This window comes from Coregonus lavaretus (assembly GCF_964263955.1).
Source record: "Coregonus lavaretus genome assembly, chromosome: 18".
Classification (NCBI taxonomy): Eukaryota; Metazoa; Chordata; class Actinopteri; order Salmoniformes; family Salmonidae; genus Coregonus; species Coregonus lavaretus.
The window spans coordinates 30,731,869-30,749,460 of record NC_140005.1 but is presented as its reverse complement, the minus strand read 5'-3'; the positions used below and the strand labels follow the sequence as shown (position 1 = coordinate 30,749,460).

General features: G+C 45.0%; 1 protein-coding gene across 1 annotated transcript in view; it reads right to left on the bottom strand.

Moving 5' to 3' along the window:
* Positions 1-412: 412 nt before the first annotated feature.
* The window catches only part of LOC311146125 (protein Daple-like), a 78,973-nt gene continuing 61,793 nt past the window's right edge, over positions 413-17,592 (bottom strand). The window contains exons 23-32 of the mRNA XM_084182600.1: positions 15,217-15,360; positions 14,637-14,823; positions 14,365-14,510; positions 14,151-14,240; positions 12,040-12,317; positions 9,544-9,753; positions 7,392-7,466; positions 7,184-7,252; positions 6,680-6,927; positions 413-3,839 (exon numbers count right to left, since the gene is read on the bottom strand). Of these exons, the coding sequence (XP_084038726.1) occupies positions 2,823-3,839; positions 6,680-6,927; positions 7,184-7,252; positions 7,392-7,466; positions 9,544-9,753; positions 12,040-12,317; positions 14,151-14,240; positions 14,365-14,510; positions 14,637-14,823; positions 15,217-15,360 (2,464 nt within the window). The 3' untranslated portion in view covers positions 413-2,822. The remainder of the gene's footprint in view (positions 3,840-6,679; positions 6,928-7,183; positions 7,253-7,391; positions 7,467-9,543; positions 9,754-12,039; positions 12,318-14,150; positions 14,241-14,364; positions 14,511-14,636; positions 14,824-15,216; positions 15,361-17,592) is intronic.

The following is a 17,592-nucleotide window of genomic DNA, read 5'->3' as shown; positions in this document are numbered from 1 at the left end:
CCGAGGACCGACGATTTTTACGCGCTACGTGCTTCAGCACATGGCGGTCCCGTTCTGTGAGCTTGTGTGGCCTATCACTTCGTGGCTGAGCCGCTGTTGCTCCTAGACGTTTCCACTTCACAGTAACAGCACTTACAGTTGACCGGGGCAGCTCTAGCAGGGCAGAAATTTGACGAACTGACTTGTTGGAAAGGTGGCATCCTATGACGGTGCCACGTTGAAAGTCACTGAGCTCTTCAGTAAGGCCATTCTACTGTCAATGTTTGTCTATGGAGATTGCATGGCTGTTTGCTCTATTTTATACACCTGTCAGCAACGGGTGTGGCTGAAATAGCCAAATACACTAATTTGAAGGGGTGTCCACATACTTTTGTATAAGTAGTGTAGACCTACAAAGACAGGCAGGAGAAACTTCATTTTACAAATCTTTATTTTAAACGTTTTCGGACAGAAAAAGGTCTATGTATCTACATTAAGCTATGAAAACATTTGCAATATTTTCATTTCAGTATCTTTGCACGTTGGTAGTTCTGTCTTTTAGAACTCGTCATTTTTTAGTAGTGTTTGGTCATGATTATCAAAATCAAATCTCTAACCTACTGTACATAACACACAGGAACTGTGCACCAGTTTGACAAGACCTTAGACACCTGTACACATGGTGATTGGTGATGGCACACGTATTGTGCATAAGTGTGTGTGTGCGCACGTGTGGGATCCAACGCAAACAGCTGATATTTCTCTTGGGAATGCCAACCTTTGATCAATCTGAAGAGAACAGGTGGAAGGGAGATTTGAGTTAAAAGAGAAAAGTGCCAAATATGGATGGTCAATATTCATGCTCTATATACACATCTGATGCACTATATTACACTGTAATAGACAGACTAGTCATCCACCTAATACAGGAGTCTAATTAGAATTGTATCCACTGACTTTTTACTAATACAGAAAACACATCAATACTTTTTGAATGAATGAGGGGTTGTGCACAATTCAAACGACACCACCCTTAAAGTGAAACACACACTGTTAACTTCACAACAAACACATTCAGGTGAGAAAACCCCCCCCCAAACATGCAGACATACTGTAGTTTTGTCATCGAGGGGAACATAATAAATACATTGAGTCTTACTGCCATTTTAGAGCTGGTAGCAGACAGTAACTAAAAAACTAAAATCCAATACTATCAAGAACTCAAAATTAAAAAGACAAACTCTTAACCCCTGGTCGATAATGTACTAGTTTTCTGTAGTAAAAATGTATCCAGTGTTCAGACTCTTTATCTACTTCATTGTATAGTGCTTTTTGGAATGAACTTGGAAAATAATATTCATCATATGCATATAAAAGACATCAAACTGACAGTGTTCTACTGTATAGAGCAGGGCTCGCCAACCCTGTTCCTGGAGAGATACTATCCTGTATGTTTTCACTTCAACCCTAATCTAGCGTACCAGATTCTAATAATTAGCTACATCAGATTAGTTACAACTGGGATTGGAGCGAAAACCTACAGGAGGGTAGCTCTCCACGAACAGGGTTGGAGAGCCCTGGTATAGAGACTCGTTTCTGGGGGCATTCATGGTGGTCAGTCATGGACAGTATGAAATATTTCACGTTTTAATTTCTCAACCTGACCAGTCTCTCTGAAACTCTCATCTTCATCATCACATCATCATTTCCTTCTTTCTCCATATTAAACTCACTTTCGCTCCATCTCCATCACTTTCTCAATGCTCCTTTACTCCTTTCATTTAAAAAGTGTCCCCTCTCTTGCTACAAAAGCCGTGTTTTTTCTCTTTTCGCAAGTTGGTCACTGCGGTGCCCTTTCCCTCTACTTTCTCGTCCTGCCTCGCGTGCACAAGAACAGATATGGGATGAATTACATGCTCCCCACAAGCCAGTTTCACAAAGCCCATAGTTTGGTCACCCACAGATCGCAACAGAAAACAGCATTTTCAAAGTGGGGGCGGACCTTTTTCCAGTATTGTGTCACTTTGAGGCTGTGTTGAGACAATCAAACACTGTCTGTCCTCAAGCTCCTAAAGATGGAGGACAGAAATGACCATGCAATTACTCTGGGAGTGGTCCTTTTCTCCTTCCCCAAAATGTTTGTTTTTCAGATTCAGAATATAACTTCTTGCACAAGGCCAGACCCACTGTGCTGTGTATACAGTGCACAGATAGCTGAGGGGAATCAGTGGTGTCCAATATAAAAAAATTAAAATACATTCGTCGCTCCCTAGTGCCTTTTGTCTTCCTCAAAGCATTCATGTACATGTTAACGTAACTGCGGTGCTGGCGGTCCTGGCTCCCATGCCCACGTCTTCGTCATGCAAATCAAATCAACCATATGTTTTGCCAGCTGGGTACAGGCCCCTGTGGTGTGTTGGTTGAGGTGGTCTCTTTGGGGCAGCATTTCCTTTATGAAGCTTTAAAGATGGAATCCACAGTTGGGGGAAACAGCACCACTGTTATTGTTGCCGAGCTGAGGAGACGTTGCGAAGCATGGTAAAAAAACAAGCAGTACATATTGTGCTCTTCTACTGTGCGTTTAATGATGTCTTGAGGGGAAAAACAGTGTTCGTTGTTTGCAGTAACTTCTTTGTTGTTGGCTGTTTCACCATTAAAGATTACAGCTTTAAAGCAGTTAGGGAAGTTTCAAACAGTCCGAAACAAAGGATCTATCCAGTACAGTGAGGACCAGCCTAGGAGTGCCAGGCAAGACCAGGCCAGAACAGGCATCCTGTGGTTTAGCAGGAAGAACAGTGTTTGTACAGTACTGAGGCTGTGGTCTGCCACTACACTAACGGCTCCTAGACACAGCCATACTCATACCACACAGTCTGGGGGTCGTTGTTGGGGTCTGGGGAGGCAGGGGTGCTCTTGGGGGGCTCCTCTGTTCCACAGCTCAGCCCCCCTCCTCCTCCTCCCACCTCCGGTTTCTTCAGCAATGGGGAGTTCGCCTGTTGCGGCGTCTCCCTGCGTTGCACCTCTTCCTCCTGTGCCTCCTCCAGTCTCAGAGAAGACACCGCCCTCACTGGCGTCACCATGGCAACCTCCCCACGGTGGTTCTTCTGATTCTGCTGGGGGTTGGGCCGTCCCTGCTGTGGTCCGGTGCTGGGGCTGTTGTTCCTGGGGGTGGCGCCTGGTGTTGTTCTCCCTCCGTATCGCTCGGGCTGCAAGGATAGGGAGGAGTAGTGGTGCTGGGGAGGGGTCAGGCTGAGTGGTTCCTCTTTAGGTGGAGCCAGAGGCAGCCTGCGGGGGTCTATGTCCGAGGGTCCTGCTAGCCTGGCAGACTGGGGGCGCTCCCTGGCCATGGCTCCAGCCCCAGGCCTCCTGACCACCCCGTCCCCACCTCCACCACCCTGGCTGGGCGAGCCACCTGCCTCCCTGTCTGTCCGATAGCTATCTGGACCGTTTGAGCGCAGCAGGTCAGCAGAAGCCAGGCTGAAGGTCCGAGACAGACTGCTGCTGCTGCCCAGACCACCTCCATGGGGTGCAGGGGGTCCCAGGGGTGAGGGCCACCCCCCTGTCCCTAACCCGTTGCTGGCCCGGTTGGGTAGGGTCTGGGAATGGTTCTGGGGCGTGGAGGTGGATCCCTCAGGGAGCCGGACGATGGGCCTGACGCACTGGCCTGGTTTGGAGTTCCTGCCTGGCACCTCGTCAGCCCGTTGGAGGTCTGAGTTTCTCTTCACGGTGGGCGTGACGTAGCTGGTGGGGGTCTTGGCTCCATCTCTCAGAGGAGAGGGCCGGCCAGGGGTGGATCTCTCCCTCTCTCCTGTTCTGCTGAAGTAGTCCTCCATCAGGTCCTCCCGACTGCCTGTCTGCACCTGAGGGGATGAGGGAGACAGACACACAGCACTTAGACAGATTAATCAAGGAAGTAAAGACGTCATCAACACCAAACCCTTATCACACAGAGAGGGAGTCCATCCAGAGCTATTATTGTCCATGTTCAACTTCCTGGATTACTGTACAGACAACAACATGGGACTCAGGACTGATCCAATCAGAGAAGTGCTTGTTTAGATTGTGTCTATTGTTAAACAGTATAAAGACTCCTGGAAATATGGCCCCTGTGTCTGCCTGCCTACGCCTCCATGGTGCAGATTCATCAGGGAATGTGTTTACAACACAAGGGGCCATACACATCTCTCACTGCAGCACTATATAAATGACATAAAATTAATGGCCAGCCAATCAGAGCAGCCCGCTGCTCACAGGGCTAACAGCCAATGAGACGATGAGAAAACAAAGCTAATCTAATGAGGAAGAAGAAATGCCTTTATAAACAAATAAGTATTCATTTGGTCTGCACTATTAAAAATACAGGGACTATGGGAGGTAACACCACTGCTCAGATGTTGATTGATACACCACTTTGGGATGAAGGTAAATGTTAGTATGTTTAGGCATGAACAGCTCTCAATCATATTTAGTCAGGTTTAGAGGCAAAAACTGTAGGTGTGTTAACCCATTTTACACTGTTTTAAGTGGTTAGTCAGGGCAGCAAGACAATCAGATTGATCTCTCTACATTCTTTAAAACAGAGGTAGGAAGAGAACAAGAGAGATAGAGAGTGAAAGACAGAGCGAGAAAGAAATTGACATTGTATGGTGTTGAACCCCCGTTGCCATGCCCACTAAGTGATTAGTATTTTATTTACTGTTTTTGCGTTAGAAAGTGAGGTAAATGGAGAGTGGGTAGGTGTGCACATCCCAACATTTCATCTACAAAAGCCTGTCAAGTCAGGTGAGGTGAATGACCAAAACCTGACAGTGCCACCCATCCATCACCCTGATGGTACCTATACAGAGCCCCAGTCAGAGGAGCTGTGGGTGGAGAGCTGTGCTTTACCTAGCATCACTCAATGCAGAACGAAACCTTACCTATTATCTGAAACTGGGGGATTTACAGAGACCCGTTCAGTATTCTTCATTTGCAGACGTAACAAACTTAATTCAGACCATTAATATTTTAGAGGCTGTTATTGGGAGCCTATCTAGCCAGTCTAGGTCGGCTGAGAAATCCAACTAAATGATCACGTATCATAATAAATAAATAAAATAATAGGCTATATGAAGCCACAACGCCTTCCCAAACCTTTCATCCATTTCCCTATGACACTATATGCTTATTCTAAAAACAATTAAATATTCTTTTTTTCTCATCAATCTACACACAATACCCCATAATGACAAAGCGTTTTTTACCTAAGTAATCAGACCCTTTGCTATTAGACTCGAAATTGAGCTCAGGTGCATCCTGTTTCCATTGATCATCCTTGAGATGTTTCTACAACTTGACTGGAGTCCACACCTGTGGTAAATTCAATTGATTGGACATGATTTGGAAAGGTGCACACCTGTCCCACAGTTGACAGTGCATGTCAGAGCAAAAACCAAGCCATGAGGTCGAAGGAATTGTCCGTAGAGCTCCGAGGCAGGATTGTGTCAAGGCAGAGATCTGGGGAAGGGTACCAAAAAATGTCTGCAGCATTGAAGGTCCCCCACAGTGGCCTTCATTCTTAAATGGAAGAAGTTTGGAACCACCAACACTCTTCCTAGAGCTGGCCAACCGGTCAAACTGAGCAATCGGGAGAGAAGGGCCTTGGCCAGGGAGGTGACCAAGAACCTGATGGTCACTCTGACAGAGCTCCAGAGTTCCTCTGAGGAGATGGGAGAACCAGAAGGACAGCCATCTCTGCAGCACTCCACCAATCAGGCCTTTATGGTAGAGTGGCCAGACGGAAGCCACTCCTCAGTAAAAAGGCACATGACAGCCCGCTTGGAGTTTGCCAAAAGGCACCTAAAGGACTCTGACCGTGAGAAACAAGATTCTCTGGTCAGATGAAACCAAGATTGAACTCTTTGGCCTGAATGCCAAGCGTCGCGTCACGTCTGGAGGAAACGTGGCACCATCCCTACGGTGGAGCACGGTGGTGGAGAGCGGGAGACTAGTCAGGATCGAGGGAAAGATGAATGGAGCAAAGTACAGAGATCCTTGATGAAAACCTGCTCAGGACCTCAGAGTGGGGCGAAGGTTCACCTTCCAACAGGACAACGACCCTAAACACACAGCCAAGAAAACGCAGGAGTGGCTTTGGGACAAGTCTCTAAATCTCCTTGAGTGGCCCAGCCAGAGCCCGGACCTGAACCCAATCGAACATCTCTGGAGACTTGAAAATAGCTGTGCAGCGACGCTCCCCATCCAACCTGACAGAGCTTGAGAGGATCTGCAGAGAAGAATGGGAGAAACTCCCCAAATACAGGTGTGCCAAGCTTGTAGAGTCATACCCAAGAAGACTCGAGGCTGTAATCACTGCCAAAGGTGCTTCAACAAAGTACTGAGTAAAGAGTCTGAATACTTATGTAAATATACCATTTCATTATAAAAAAATGTAATACTTTTTTTTATCTAAAAACCTGTTTTTGGTTTGTCATTATGGGGTATTGTATTGATGAGGTGGAAAAAAAACAATTTAATCAATTTTAGAATAAGGCTGTAATGTAACAACATTTGGAAAAAAGTAAAGGGGTCTGAATACTTTCCGAATGCACTGTATATGCTTGACCATACTAAGCTAGTACATCCACATCCCAAACCCTTCATCCATCTCCCTATAACACATTATCCCTCTATTCTTACAGTGGGTGGTGTCAGTGCTTACAGTGGGTGGTGAGAGGGTGTTGCTCTCCTCCAGGAACTCTTCCAAGGTGACCATATCGCTGCCAGGGGAGGCGGTTCGGTGGCGGCCCGGCCGGGGTGCACTCCTCTTGGTCGGGGTGTGTGTATGGGTGTCGTAGGGAACCGTGGAGCTCCGGGGGAGAGACAGGGAGTGGGACACGTCGTGTCTAAGGCCCACTACGTCATCACTGGACAGGCTGGCAGAACGGCCCTGCAGGCGCTCCAGGGAATCTGGATGGACAGAGGGAGGTAGAGAGGTAGAAATAGACAATAAGAATTAGAGCTATTGTTTTTTACTCAACTAACTGCTGAAAATGACTTAAGTCCATAGTGGGGGATAGTACCAGAAAGCAGGCTAAAATAGTGGCCTGAGACATGCTCAAGATAACGACAAATCTGTTATAGAAATCAAAGGTTGTTAAATATAAAATGGCATCTATTGAAGTAGTTTGCAGGGTTTGCAGATAGACATAGTTGTTGGTTGTACCTTTGCAGTTGACAGGGGAATTGCTGCTGGAGGTGTTGCGGCTGAGCTCAGCAGAGCCTGGTCGATAACCTGCAGAGAAAGAGATGGTGGAGGGAAAGAGAGAAAGAGAGAGCAAGAAAGAATGAAACAGAGAGAGGGACACAGAGTGAAAGGGAGCCCAAGGGTCCAGCAGCCGTCTGAACATGTATCAATCATCCTGGTCCTTTACCTGCGTTTCCATGGACACTGCTCCCAAACAGGGCGTCAGGGGAGTGAACCAGAGGGTCGTCCTCATGGATGAAACCTTACAGAGCACACAGAGAGGGGAGGGGGAAGTGAGTTACTCATCCATTACGCATTTGTCTCAGATGCTGTCCCACTGATGCTGTCCCACTTCACAACTAGAACTGTGCACACTAAAAGGGCAGTAGTGTTTAAGGACGATTAAGGGGACATTTCTAAGCTGTAGGAAAACCCCATGTTTACACACAGTAGGAAGTGAGCTGCCTGATTTTCAAGAATAGTTCATAAATTAGTACAGATTTGCATTTTACACGAGCAAAAACAACAAGGGGCAATGGACAAGTTTATGTCTCTCCACACCCTTCGACCCTATTTGACAGTCTGTAGATAAACTATAGATAATCCACTTAATGTCTACATACTGAATTCAAATGTTGCTACTATATAATATAATGTAGCAACTGGCTCTGTAAGATGATGTAGTCTAGAGCCACAAGGCTCCTTCCTGTAAGTGTTTGTGTATCTATTCCCCAGTTGATGGGACAACGTTCTGAGATTGGAACACAAGGTTTCAAGGAAAGTAAACAAACGTTCCCTGACCGTGATTATTGACTGAGGACGGCAGAATTATTCCATATAAAAACACTGAACACTGATAGTCTGCCAAGAGGTCAGTTGAGTGACGTGTAGATTCTTCAGCACTGCGTAACCAATGCATTCTGGGGGATTAGGGATTTAAAATCACTTGTTTGGTGTTATTCTGGAACACTAGATAGGTTCCCTTCCAATTGGCGACAGATTTACATGCAAATATTCTAAAATCTGCATTAAAAAAATATGCATGTTTTCTCACTAGAGGTATGCTTCCATCAAACTGACTTCTTGTGGATAAAATGCTGTGTGATAACGTAGTGCACATAAATAAATCACTTTTGCGCTGAAGTTTCCATGTACCGAAAGCGGAAGTTCAATGCTGTTTCGACCCTCTCTCTCCCTCTCTACCGCACCTGCTGTCTCGACCTCTGAATGCGTGGCTATGAAAAGCCAACTGACATTTACTCCTGAGCTGCTGACCCGTTGCCTATAACCACTGTGATTATTATTTGACCCTGCTGGTCATCTATGAACGTTTGAACATCTTGAAGAACGATCTGGCCTTAATGGCCACGTACTCTTATAATATCCACCCGGCACAGCCAGAAGAGGACTGGCCACCCCTCAGAGCCTGGTTCCTCTCTAGGTTTCTTCCTAGGTTCCTACCTTTCTAGGGAGTTCTTCCTAGCCATCATGCTTCTACATCTGCATAGCTCACTCTTTGGGGTTTTAGGCTGGGTTTCTGTATAAGCACTTTGTGACATCTGCTGATGTAAAAAGTGCTTTATAAATACATTTGATTGATATGATTGATTGAATGGGTTTCCATCACATTTTCAACTTTTTTTGTCACAAAAACTGTTGCGATAAATTGCAAGCTTTCCCAATCTGGTTTTGGAGCATGCTCTCTAGACAACAGTTCGCTAATAAAGTGGACAGGGTAGGTTATGATGAGATATGGATAAGAGCAATATTAATGTTTCTTTGATAATTGGCAGCCAAGCATCGATCATCATGTCACCAGCATTCAAATAATACCCTCGATATTTATTGGAAATTTGCATCAAGCTCATCAACGTCCATCAGTTAACCTCCATGAAGTTTATCATAACTTATTTAATCTGCCTATAAACGCAACACTTTTCCACGTTGCTGTGATAGTACAATATAGCATATCATTGCGTGACTCCAAGTTTACTTCGATATGCTGGTTTATTATATCATTGGCATAAAGGACTTTCCACCGCATAATACATTTTACCGACACAAAAAGATCCCACCATGTCGAACAAACACATTGTCTGTCAACATTTATGAAATTGTACAGACACATCGTTTTTCCATCACACCTGTCTTGATTTATTTTTAAACAGAATGACTTTACTTAAAAACTGAGGATGGAAACTTGGATACTGACTTTAAGAAGAGACTGAAGCAAATGTGTTGTTTCATAGAAAGAACATACTGCAGGCCTATACTACATCATGACATCGTCACATTGAAGATGGCAGCTATTCAGTAAATGGGCATTGGGCCTACTGTACCTTTGGGTCTGTGTCCAGGCCTGGAGCTTGAGTTGGATGTCAGGCCTGAAGTGGAGGTGTGGTTGGCAAGGGTAGAGTGAGCAGCAGCCCCCCCTAGCTCCACACCTCTCCTTCTGGCGTACAGCTCCTCTGTGCCATTGACACTCTCACTGCTGCCCCCTGGAATTCGGTACAGCTCCCTGCCTCGGGACACGCCACTGTCGTTTAGTGCTAGGGGTACAATAACAGAGCAGTTAGTATCTATGATGGTACCACATCCTTCCAAACAAACAAACAAACAACCAACCCCATTCTGGACACAGCAGAGGCAGGTGAGCTGGAGGCTGCTGGACAGTGGACACAGTTAGGGCAGGTAGACAACAAGTGTGTGTTAGAGCAGCGAAGGGTAAGTGTCAGCAAAAGCTTTCGAAGGACACAAGTTGACTCCGTTTGCTCATTTGCTACAATACACAATGATATACAGTAGTCTCATAACTATCATTTCTTCAGTCAGACCACTTTCCAAATGGCAAGGTACTGTACGTACACCAATGGTTTTTAGATGCATTTTGGACCTACCAATGTTGCTATCTGATTACAGTCTTTTTACCAAAGAATAAAAGGCTAAATCCCTTTAAAATCAGTCAGACCGAACCCTGGCCTGCTGAGATAGAATAGAACACTGAAAGTTATACTTAAAACATTCTATAGGAAGTGAAGGCTTTGGCGATTTCCTGTCTGATTCTAACTGAAGAAAGAGAGAGAAAAAGAGCGAGCGAGAGAGAAAAAAGAGAGCGAGAGAGTGTGGATAGGCTAGCAGACAGTGGTGTCTCAGTCAACAGGGTGTCTGCTCGCCTACTGGCTAGCCAAAGCCTCAGGGAGGGTCTGGTTCTATACCTTCCATCTTATTCCATTCCCTGCTCCCTCTCTCACTTAGCCCAGCATTGTATTGGTCATTTATGCAAACATCACTGTGTTAGTAGTCTCAGACATCAATAGATCCAATAGAACAACAGTTATTCCGTATTTTTGCACAGCCATTGTCTTTTTGGCTGAGCAAAGGGATAACACAAATGGTGTGGAGGGAAAAGAGGTGGACAGAGAGTGAGGCTAAAAAGCATGACAGAGAGATAAGAGTACAGGATATGGAATAAAGGATAGGAGGATAGATTGCGGTGCGTATGAGTGTTTGACAAGGACAGTCAGAGAGAGTATGACGCTAGCTGGAGGCATTGATATTATCAGCAACGTGACACAGGCTAACACACAGGCAGCACAGACAGCATGTGCACACATCACTCCCCAAAATGTTATTTCTATCACCCTGGGATTAAAAGCACAATCCTTCAAACAGCAGTAAATATTGCAGATTGCCCCTGTATGAAGTTCTCCCCTCATCATTCCTCCATCCATGTGCAACATGAGATTTATACCGGCTGCCAGACAAAGAGACACAGCAGACAGAGTAACTGCCTTTATTGGGCTGGTGTCGTCGCTCTTCAGTTGCCCACTTTAAATGATTAAACATATCAGGTGACACACATATCTCATTCTCACAGAGCGAGGCAAAGCTGCTGGCTGCAGTAAAGGATGGCTCTAATCCAAAACAAGGCTACTTACTGCAGGGTCTAGCCAGAGTCGAGTGTTCAGAGTATGAGGCTAGAGGCCTCAAACGGTTCAGTTCAGAGTTCAGTTTGTGTGTGTTGGTATGTGTGATAGGGTATGTTGTGATGGGAGGAAAGCTCTATAAATGTGTATATGTGTGCATTAAGAGCTCGGTTTTCTGTAAGGAAATTATAACAGAGGGCCAAAAAGTAAAGATGTTGCAGATTAAAAAAGGGGGGTGAGTGAAGAGGAGTGAGTGAAGATGAAAATGACGAAGATGATGGTGGTGGTATTAGAACTGTCCAATGATGGGCAAGAGGGGCTCGGTGGTGCAGGTGGGGATGTCAGAAGAGGACCAGAAGCGAAGTTGTCTAGAGAGAGAATGCCGTGAGAGAGGCATCTTGGGAACCTTCATTTTCTCCTGGCTCTTACTCCTCAGAAAGCCAAACCGCTTGGCTGCTGTGATGGGGAGTACCGCTGGCAGGGCTGGGGGTGCTGAATGATAGGGGATTATGTTATACACACAATGACAAAGAGAAGGGGGAGAAAGAGAGATGAGTGAGTGATTGAGTGAAAGAAAGTAGTTAACTACATGCATTATATGAATGAACAGAGTCCAAAATAGTCCAACAGAGAAGAAGAAGAGTTCAAGTATTAAAATGTTTAGGCATGTAATAGATCCCCATTGAACTAGTAGATAATGAAGAACAGGCAAGATGAGTTGGAAGGGGAGGAAATGTGAGATTTTGTGTAGCTAGAGCTCCCTCTTGTGGTAAAGAGGACGTGTAGCACTGTATGGCCTTTACACCTTTCATTATTCAGGAGTAGAACAATTCTGGATGAGTAGACAAAAATACACTGCATTTTCCTTTGGATCCCCAACCTACCCCCCACCCCCTGTGTCCGTCTTACCTCTGCTGGAATGGGTGGGGGTGAGGGTAGGGGAGTGCCCCTGTCCATGGTGGTTCTCCTCCTGAGAGTGGTTCCCCAGAGAGTCCAGGCTGAGGCAGGACTGGCGGGGGGGCAGAGGAGGGGGAGGCAGGGGGGGAGGGACGTCAGGGAAGTCCAGGGTGGGAGGTTCAGGCAGGGGGATGTCTGGGGCGCTTCGCACCCTCTCCCTTGAGCTATCCTGTCTGTTCTTGGGCTTGATGAATTTGGCCAAGGCCTTGGCCCCGGCCCAGTGGTTCTTCCTGACAGACAGGAAATCACAGTTACACTCAGACATCCATCTATCCTCAGGCCACAGGTCATCTTCACTTGCGTCATATTTATTTCCTGTCTATGTACAGTGGGGAGAACAAGTATTTGATCCACTGCCGATTTTGCAGGTTTTCTACTTACAAAGCATGTAGAGGTCTGTAATTTTTATCAGAGGTACACTTCAACTGTGAGAGACGGAATCTAAAACAAAAATCCAGAAAATCACATTGTATGATTTAAGTAATTAATTTGCATTTTATTGCATGACATAAGTATTTGATCACCTAACAACCAGTAAGAATTCCGGCTCTCACAGACCTGTTAGTTTTTCTTTAAGAAGCCCTCCTGTTCTCCACTCATTACCTGTATTAACTGCACCTGTTTGAACTCGTTACCTGTATAAAAGACACCTGTCCACACACTCAATCAAACAGACTCCAACCTCTCCACAATGGCCAAGACCAGAGAGCTGTGTAAGGACATCAGGGATAAAATTGTAGACCTGCACAAGGCTGGGATGGGCTACAGGACAATAGGCAAGCAGCTTGGTGAGAAGGTAACAACTGTTGGCGCAATTATTAGAAAATGGAAGAAGTTCAAGATGACGGTCAATCACCCTCGGTCTGGGGCTCCATGCAAGATCTCACCTAGTGGGGCATCAATGATCATGAGGAAGGTGAAGGATCAGCCCAGAACTACACAGCAGGACCTGGTCAATGACCTGAAGAGAGCTGGGACCACAGTCTCAAAGAAAACCATTAGTAACACACTACGCCGTCATGGATTAAAATCCTGCAGTGCACGCAAGGTCCCCCTGCTCAAGCCAGCGCATGTCCAGGCCCGTCTGAAGTTTGCCAATGACCATCTGGATGATCCAGAGGAGGAATGGGAGAAGGTCATGTGGTCTGATGAGACAAAAATAGAACACCATCCCAACCGTGAAGCATGGAGGTGGAAACATCATTCTTTGGGGATGCTTTTCTGCAAAGGGGACAGGACGACTGCACCGTATTGAGGGGAGGATGGATGGGGCCATGTATCGCGAGATCTTGGCCAACAACCTCCTTCCCTCAGTAAGAGCATTGAAGATGGGTCGTGGCTGGGTCTTCCAGCATGACAATGACACGAAACACACAGCCAGGGCAACTAAGGAGTGGCTCCGTAAGAAGCATCTCAAGGTCCTGGAGTGGCCTAGCCAGTCTCCAGACCTGAACCCAATAGAAAATATTTGGAGGGAGCTGAAAGTCCGTATTGCCCAGCGACAGCCCCGAAACCTGAAGGATCTGGAGAAGGTCTGTATGGAGGAGTGGGCCAAAATCCCTGCTGCAGTGTGTGCAAATCTGGTCAAGACCTACAGGAAACATATGATCTCTGTAATTGCAAACAAAGGTTTCTGTACCAAATATTAGGTTCTGCTTTTCTGATGTATCAAATACTTATGTCATGCAATAAAATGCAAATTAATTACTTAAAAATCATACAATGTGATTTTCTGGATTTTTGTTTTAGATTCCGTCTCTCACAGTTAAAGTGTACCTATGATAAAAATTACAGACCTCTACATGCTTTGTAAGTAGGAAAACCTGCAAAATCGGCAGTGTATCAAATACTTGTTCTCCCCACTGTATGCTCTAGGGCCCACAAAGTAAGCTCTCTTTCCCTGCTTGGGGAACTCTCCACAAGTGGCATAGCTAGGGTCAGGAGGGTTTACTGACCATGTGACCTAACCAGGAACAATTCAGGGACCTAGGGCTTGCTAATGCATCCATTTGTCATCCTATTCCATTGACTTAGATTAGAAAGTAAAATGTAACAAAACCTACTTTTTAGGGGTTGGATCATAAAACTTGTACTGATCCATGATCTTCTCCTCCAGTTTCTCTTTTTGCCTCCGGAGTGAGTTCAACTTGTCACTGGAAACACAGGATTTATTAGATATATTTATGACATTCAACTAATCAAATTCCAGTAGAAAATCTCTCCCGCTATATACCCGCACGTGCACGTACACACACACTCTCACAACGCCATACTCACATATACTGTTTCTGCTCTTCGTGGTAGAGCTCCTTGCTCTCCATGGTTCTCTCCAGCAGGGTCTGGTTCTGCTGGCTCAACATCTGGATCTGACTCAGCAGGTGGTGGTTCTCCTCCTCCAGGTTCCCCTTCAGACGAGTCAGCAACTGGGACAGCACACATCATAGAGAGGAATAGAGATGAGTTGATTATCGATTATGGAAAACCCATAGACAGTCCCCTGTGCAGTAGCTCATCGAGGCCCTGGAGTGGTCTTTCAGTGGTCTATGTACCTCACAGTGGTTGTCCAGCTTGGTCATGGAGATGTCCAGGCCCTGGTGCTGCTCCTTCATTGAGTCATATCTGGCCTGCCAGCGGTTCACCTCCAGCTGAGCTCCATTCAGACTGGTCTTCAGCTCCTTGGTCTGCACCTGCAGCCCATCATACTCCGCACGCAGCTGGGTATGTGTCTGGGTCAACCTACAGAGGATGTGGAGAGACAGTATGGAGAGACATGAGGTCCTGGTGCTTTGCAAAACAAATTAATCTTAAAAATACCAATTTTAGGGTCAGCTAGTCAGTTTTGTAGTTAGTTCATTTAGTTAGATTTCTGCTGAGAGTTGAGCTTAGCCATACTGATTTGTTTCTGCCCACTTGGCAACAAAAGCCAGTTTTAACTAATTGTAGTGTTAAAAAACCATGGCCAAGTGTGTGTAGATGGAGAAAGATAGTGAGAAACAGCCATTACAGTATGTAACCACCAGAGGGTACCAGTGTCAGGCTGTTCTTGGACTGTTCTCTATGTGGTGCTTTTAAAAGCTGGAGTAGGTAGGTGGTGTTGTATACAGGTGCTGCTGTGCTGACTGAGCTCACCTGTCCACTTCCCCCCTCAGGCTCTGGTTCTCCCCCAGGATTAGGGCGTTTTTGTGGATCTCCTCTCCTAGAATCCCCCTCTCCTTCTGGAGGGTGGACTCCAGTGCCTCCATGGCATCTTTCTGCTTCAGGAGCACTATGTACCTGCACACAGACAGAGACACAGAAACAGAGACTGGGTTAAAGACAGATATTCCTCAGAGGTCACAAACATATATACAGTGCCTTGAAAAAGTGTTCAGACCCTTTGGATTTTTCTTCACATTTTATTGTGTTACAAAGTGGGATTAAAATAGATTTAAGTGTCTTTTTTTTGTCAACAATCTACACAAAATACTCTTTATTGTCAAGTGGAAGAAAAATGTAATAATAAAATATAGTCGTTGCATAAGTATTCAGCTCCCTGAGTCCATATATGTTAGAAACACTTTTGGCAGCAATTACAGCTGTGAGTATTATTGGGTAAGACTCTATGGCTTTGCACACCTGGATTGTGCAATATTTGGCAATTATTATTTTCAAAATTCTTCAAGATGTTGGGGATCATGGGGTAGACAGCAATTTTCAAGTCTTGCCATAGTATTTTAAGCAAATTTAAGTCAAAACTGTAACTTGGCCACTTAGGAACATTCACAGTCTTCTTGGTAAGCAAGGTTATTGTACTGCTGAAAAGTGAATTCCTCTCCCAGTGTCTGGTGTAAAGCAGACTGAAGCAGGTTTTGCTCTAGGATCTTGCCTCTGCTTAGCCCTATCCCTTTTCCTTTTTACCCTGAAAAACTCCCCAGTATTTGCCGATGTCAAGCATACTCATACCATGATGCAGCCACCACCATGCTTGAAAACAAAGAAGCAGTTACTCAGTGACGTGTTGTGTTGATTTGCCCCATACACAGGGCTTTGCATTTAGGCCAAAAAGTATATTCCTTTGCCATGTTTTTTTTAGCAGTATTACTTTAGTTCCTTGTTGCATACAATATGCATGTTTTGTAATATTTGTTTTGTGTATATTTGTGTTATTTTCACTCTGTAATTTAGGTCATTATTGTGGAGTCACTATAATGTTATTGATCCATCCTCAGTTCTCTCCCATCAGTCATTCAACTCTGTAACTGTTTTAAAATCACCAATGGCAACATCCTTGAGAAGTTTCATTCCTGTCCTGCAGCTCGGTTCAGAAGGACGACTGCATCTTTGAGGTGTCTGGGTGGTTTAATACATAATGCACAGCATAATTATTAACTAGATCATGCTTATAGATATTCAATAATTGATATGTTATTGTTACCCATCTACCAATCACATTGCCCTTCTTTGTGAGGCTTTCAAAAAGCTCCCCTTTGTAGTTGAATCTGTGCTTGAAATTCAATACTTGACTGAGGTACCTAAAGATGTTGTATGTATGGGGGACAGAGGAAGGGTAAGTCATTTAAAAATCATGTCAACACCTATTATTTCACACAGAGTGAGTCCATATAACTTATTACGTGATTTGTTAAACCAGATTTTACATCTGATCGAATTTAGGCTTGCCTAAATACATATGCAATAACTATATTCTAGTTATTAAAACATTTTATTAATGAAAAAAACTAATATATACACACACACACACACACACACATAGTGGGGATAACAAGTATTTGATACACTGCCGATTTTGCAGGTTTTCCTACTTACAAAGTATGTAGAGGTCTGTAATTTTTTATCATAGGTACACTTCAACTGTGAGAGTCGGAATCAAAAATCCATAAAATCACATTGTATGATTTTTAAGTAATTAATTTGCATTTTATTGTATGACATAAGTATTTGATCACCTACCAACCAGTAAGAATTCCGGCTCTCACAGACCTGTTCGTTTTTCTTTAAGAAGCCCTCCTGTTCTCCACTCATTACTTGTATTAACTGCACCTGTTTGAACTCGTTACCTGTATAAAAGACACCTGTCCACACACTCAATCAAACAGACTCCAACCTCTCCACAATGGCCAAGACCAGAGAGCTGTGTAAGGACATCAGGGATACAATTGTAGACCTGCACAAGACTGGGATGGGCTACAGGACAATAGGCATGTAGCTTGGTGAGAAGGCAACAACTGCGCAATTATTAGAAAATAGAAGAAGTTCAAGATGACGGTCAATCACCCTCGGTCTGGGGCTCCATGCAAGATCTCACCTCGGGGGGCATCAATGATCATGAGGAAGGTGAGGGATCAGCCCAGAACTACACAGCAGGACCTGGTCAATGACCTGAAGAGAGCTGGGACCACAGTCTCAAAGAAAACCATTAGTAACATACTACGCCGTCATGGATTAAAATCCTGCAGAGCATGCAAGGTCCACCTGCTCAAGCCAGCGCATGTCCAGGCCCGTCTG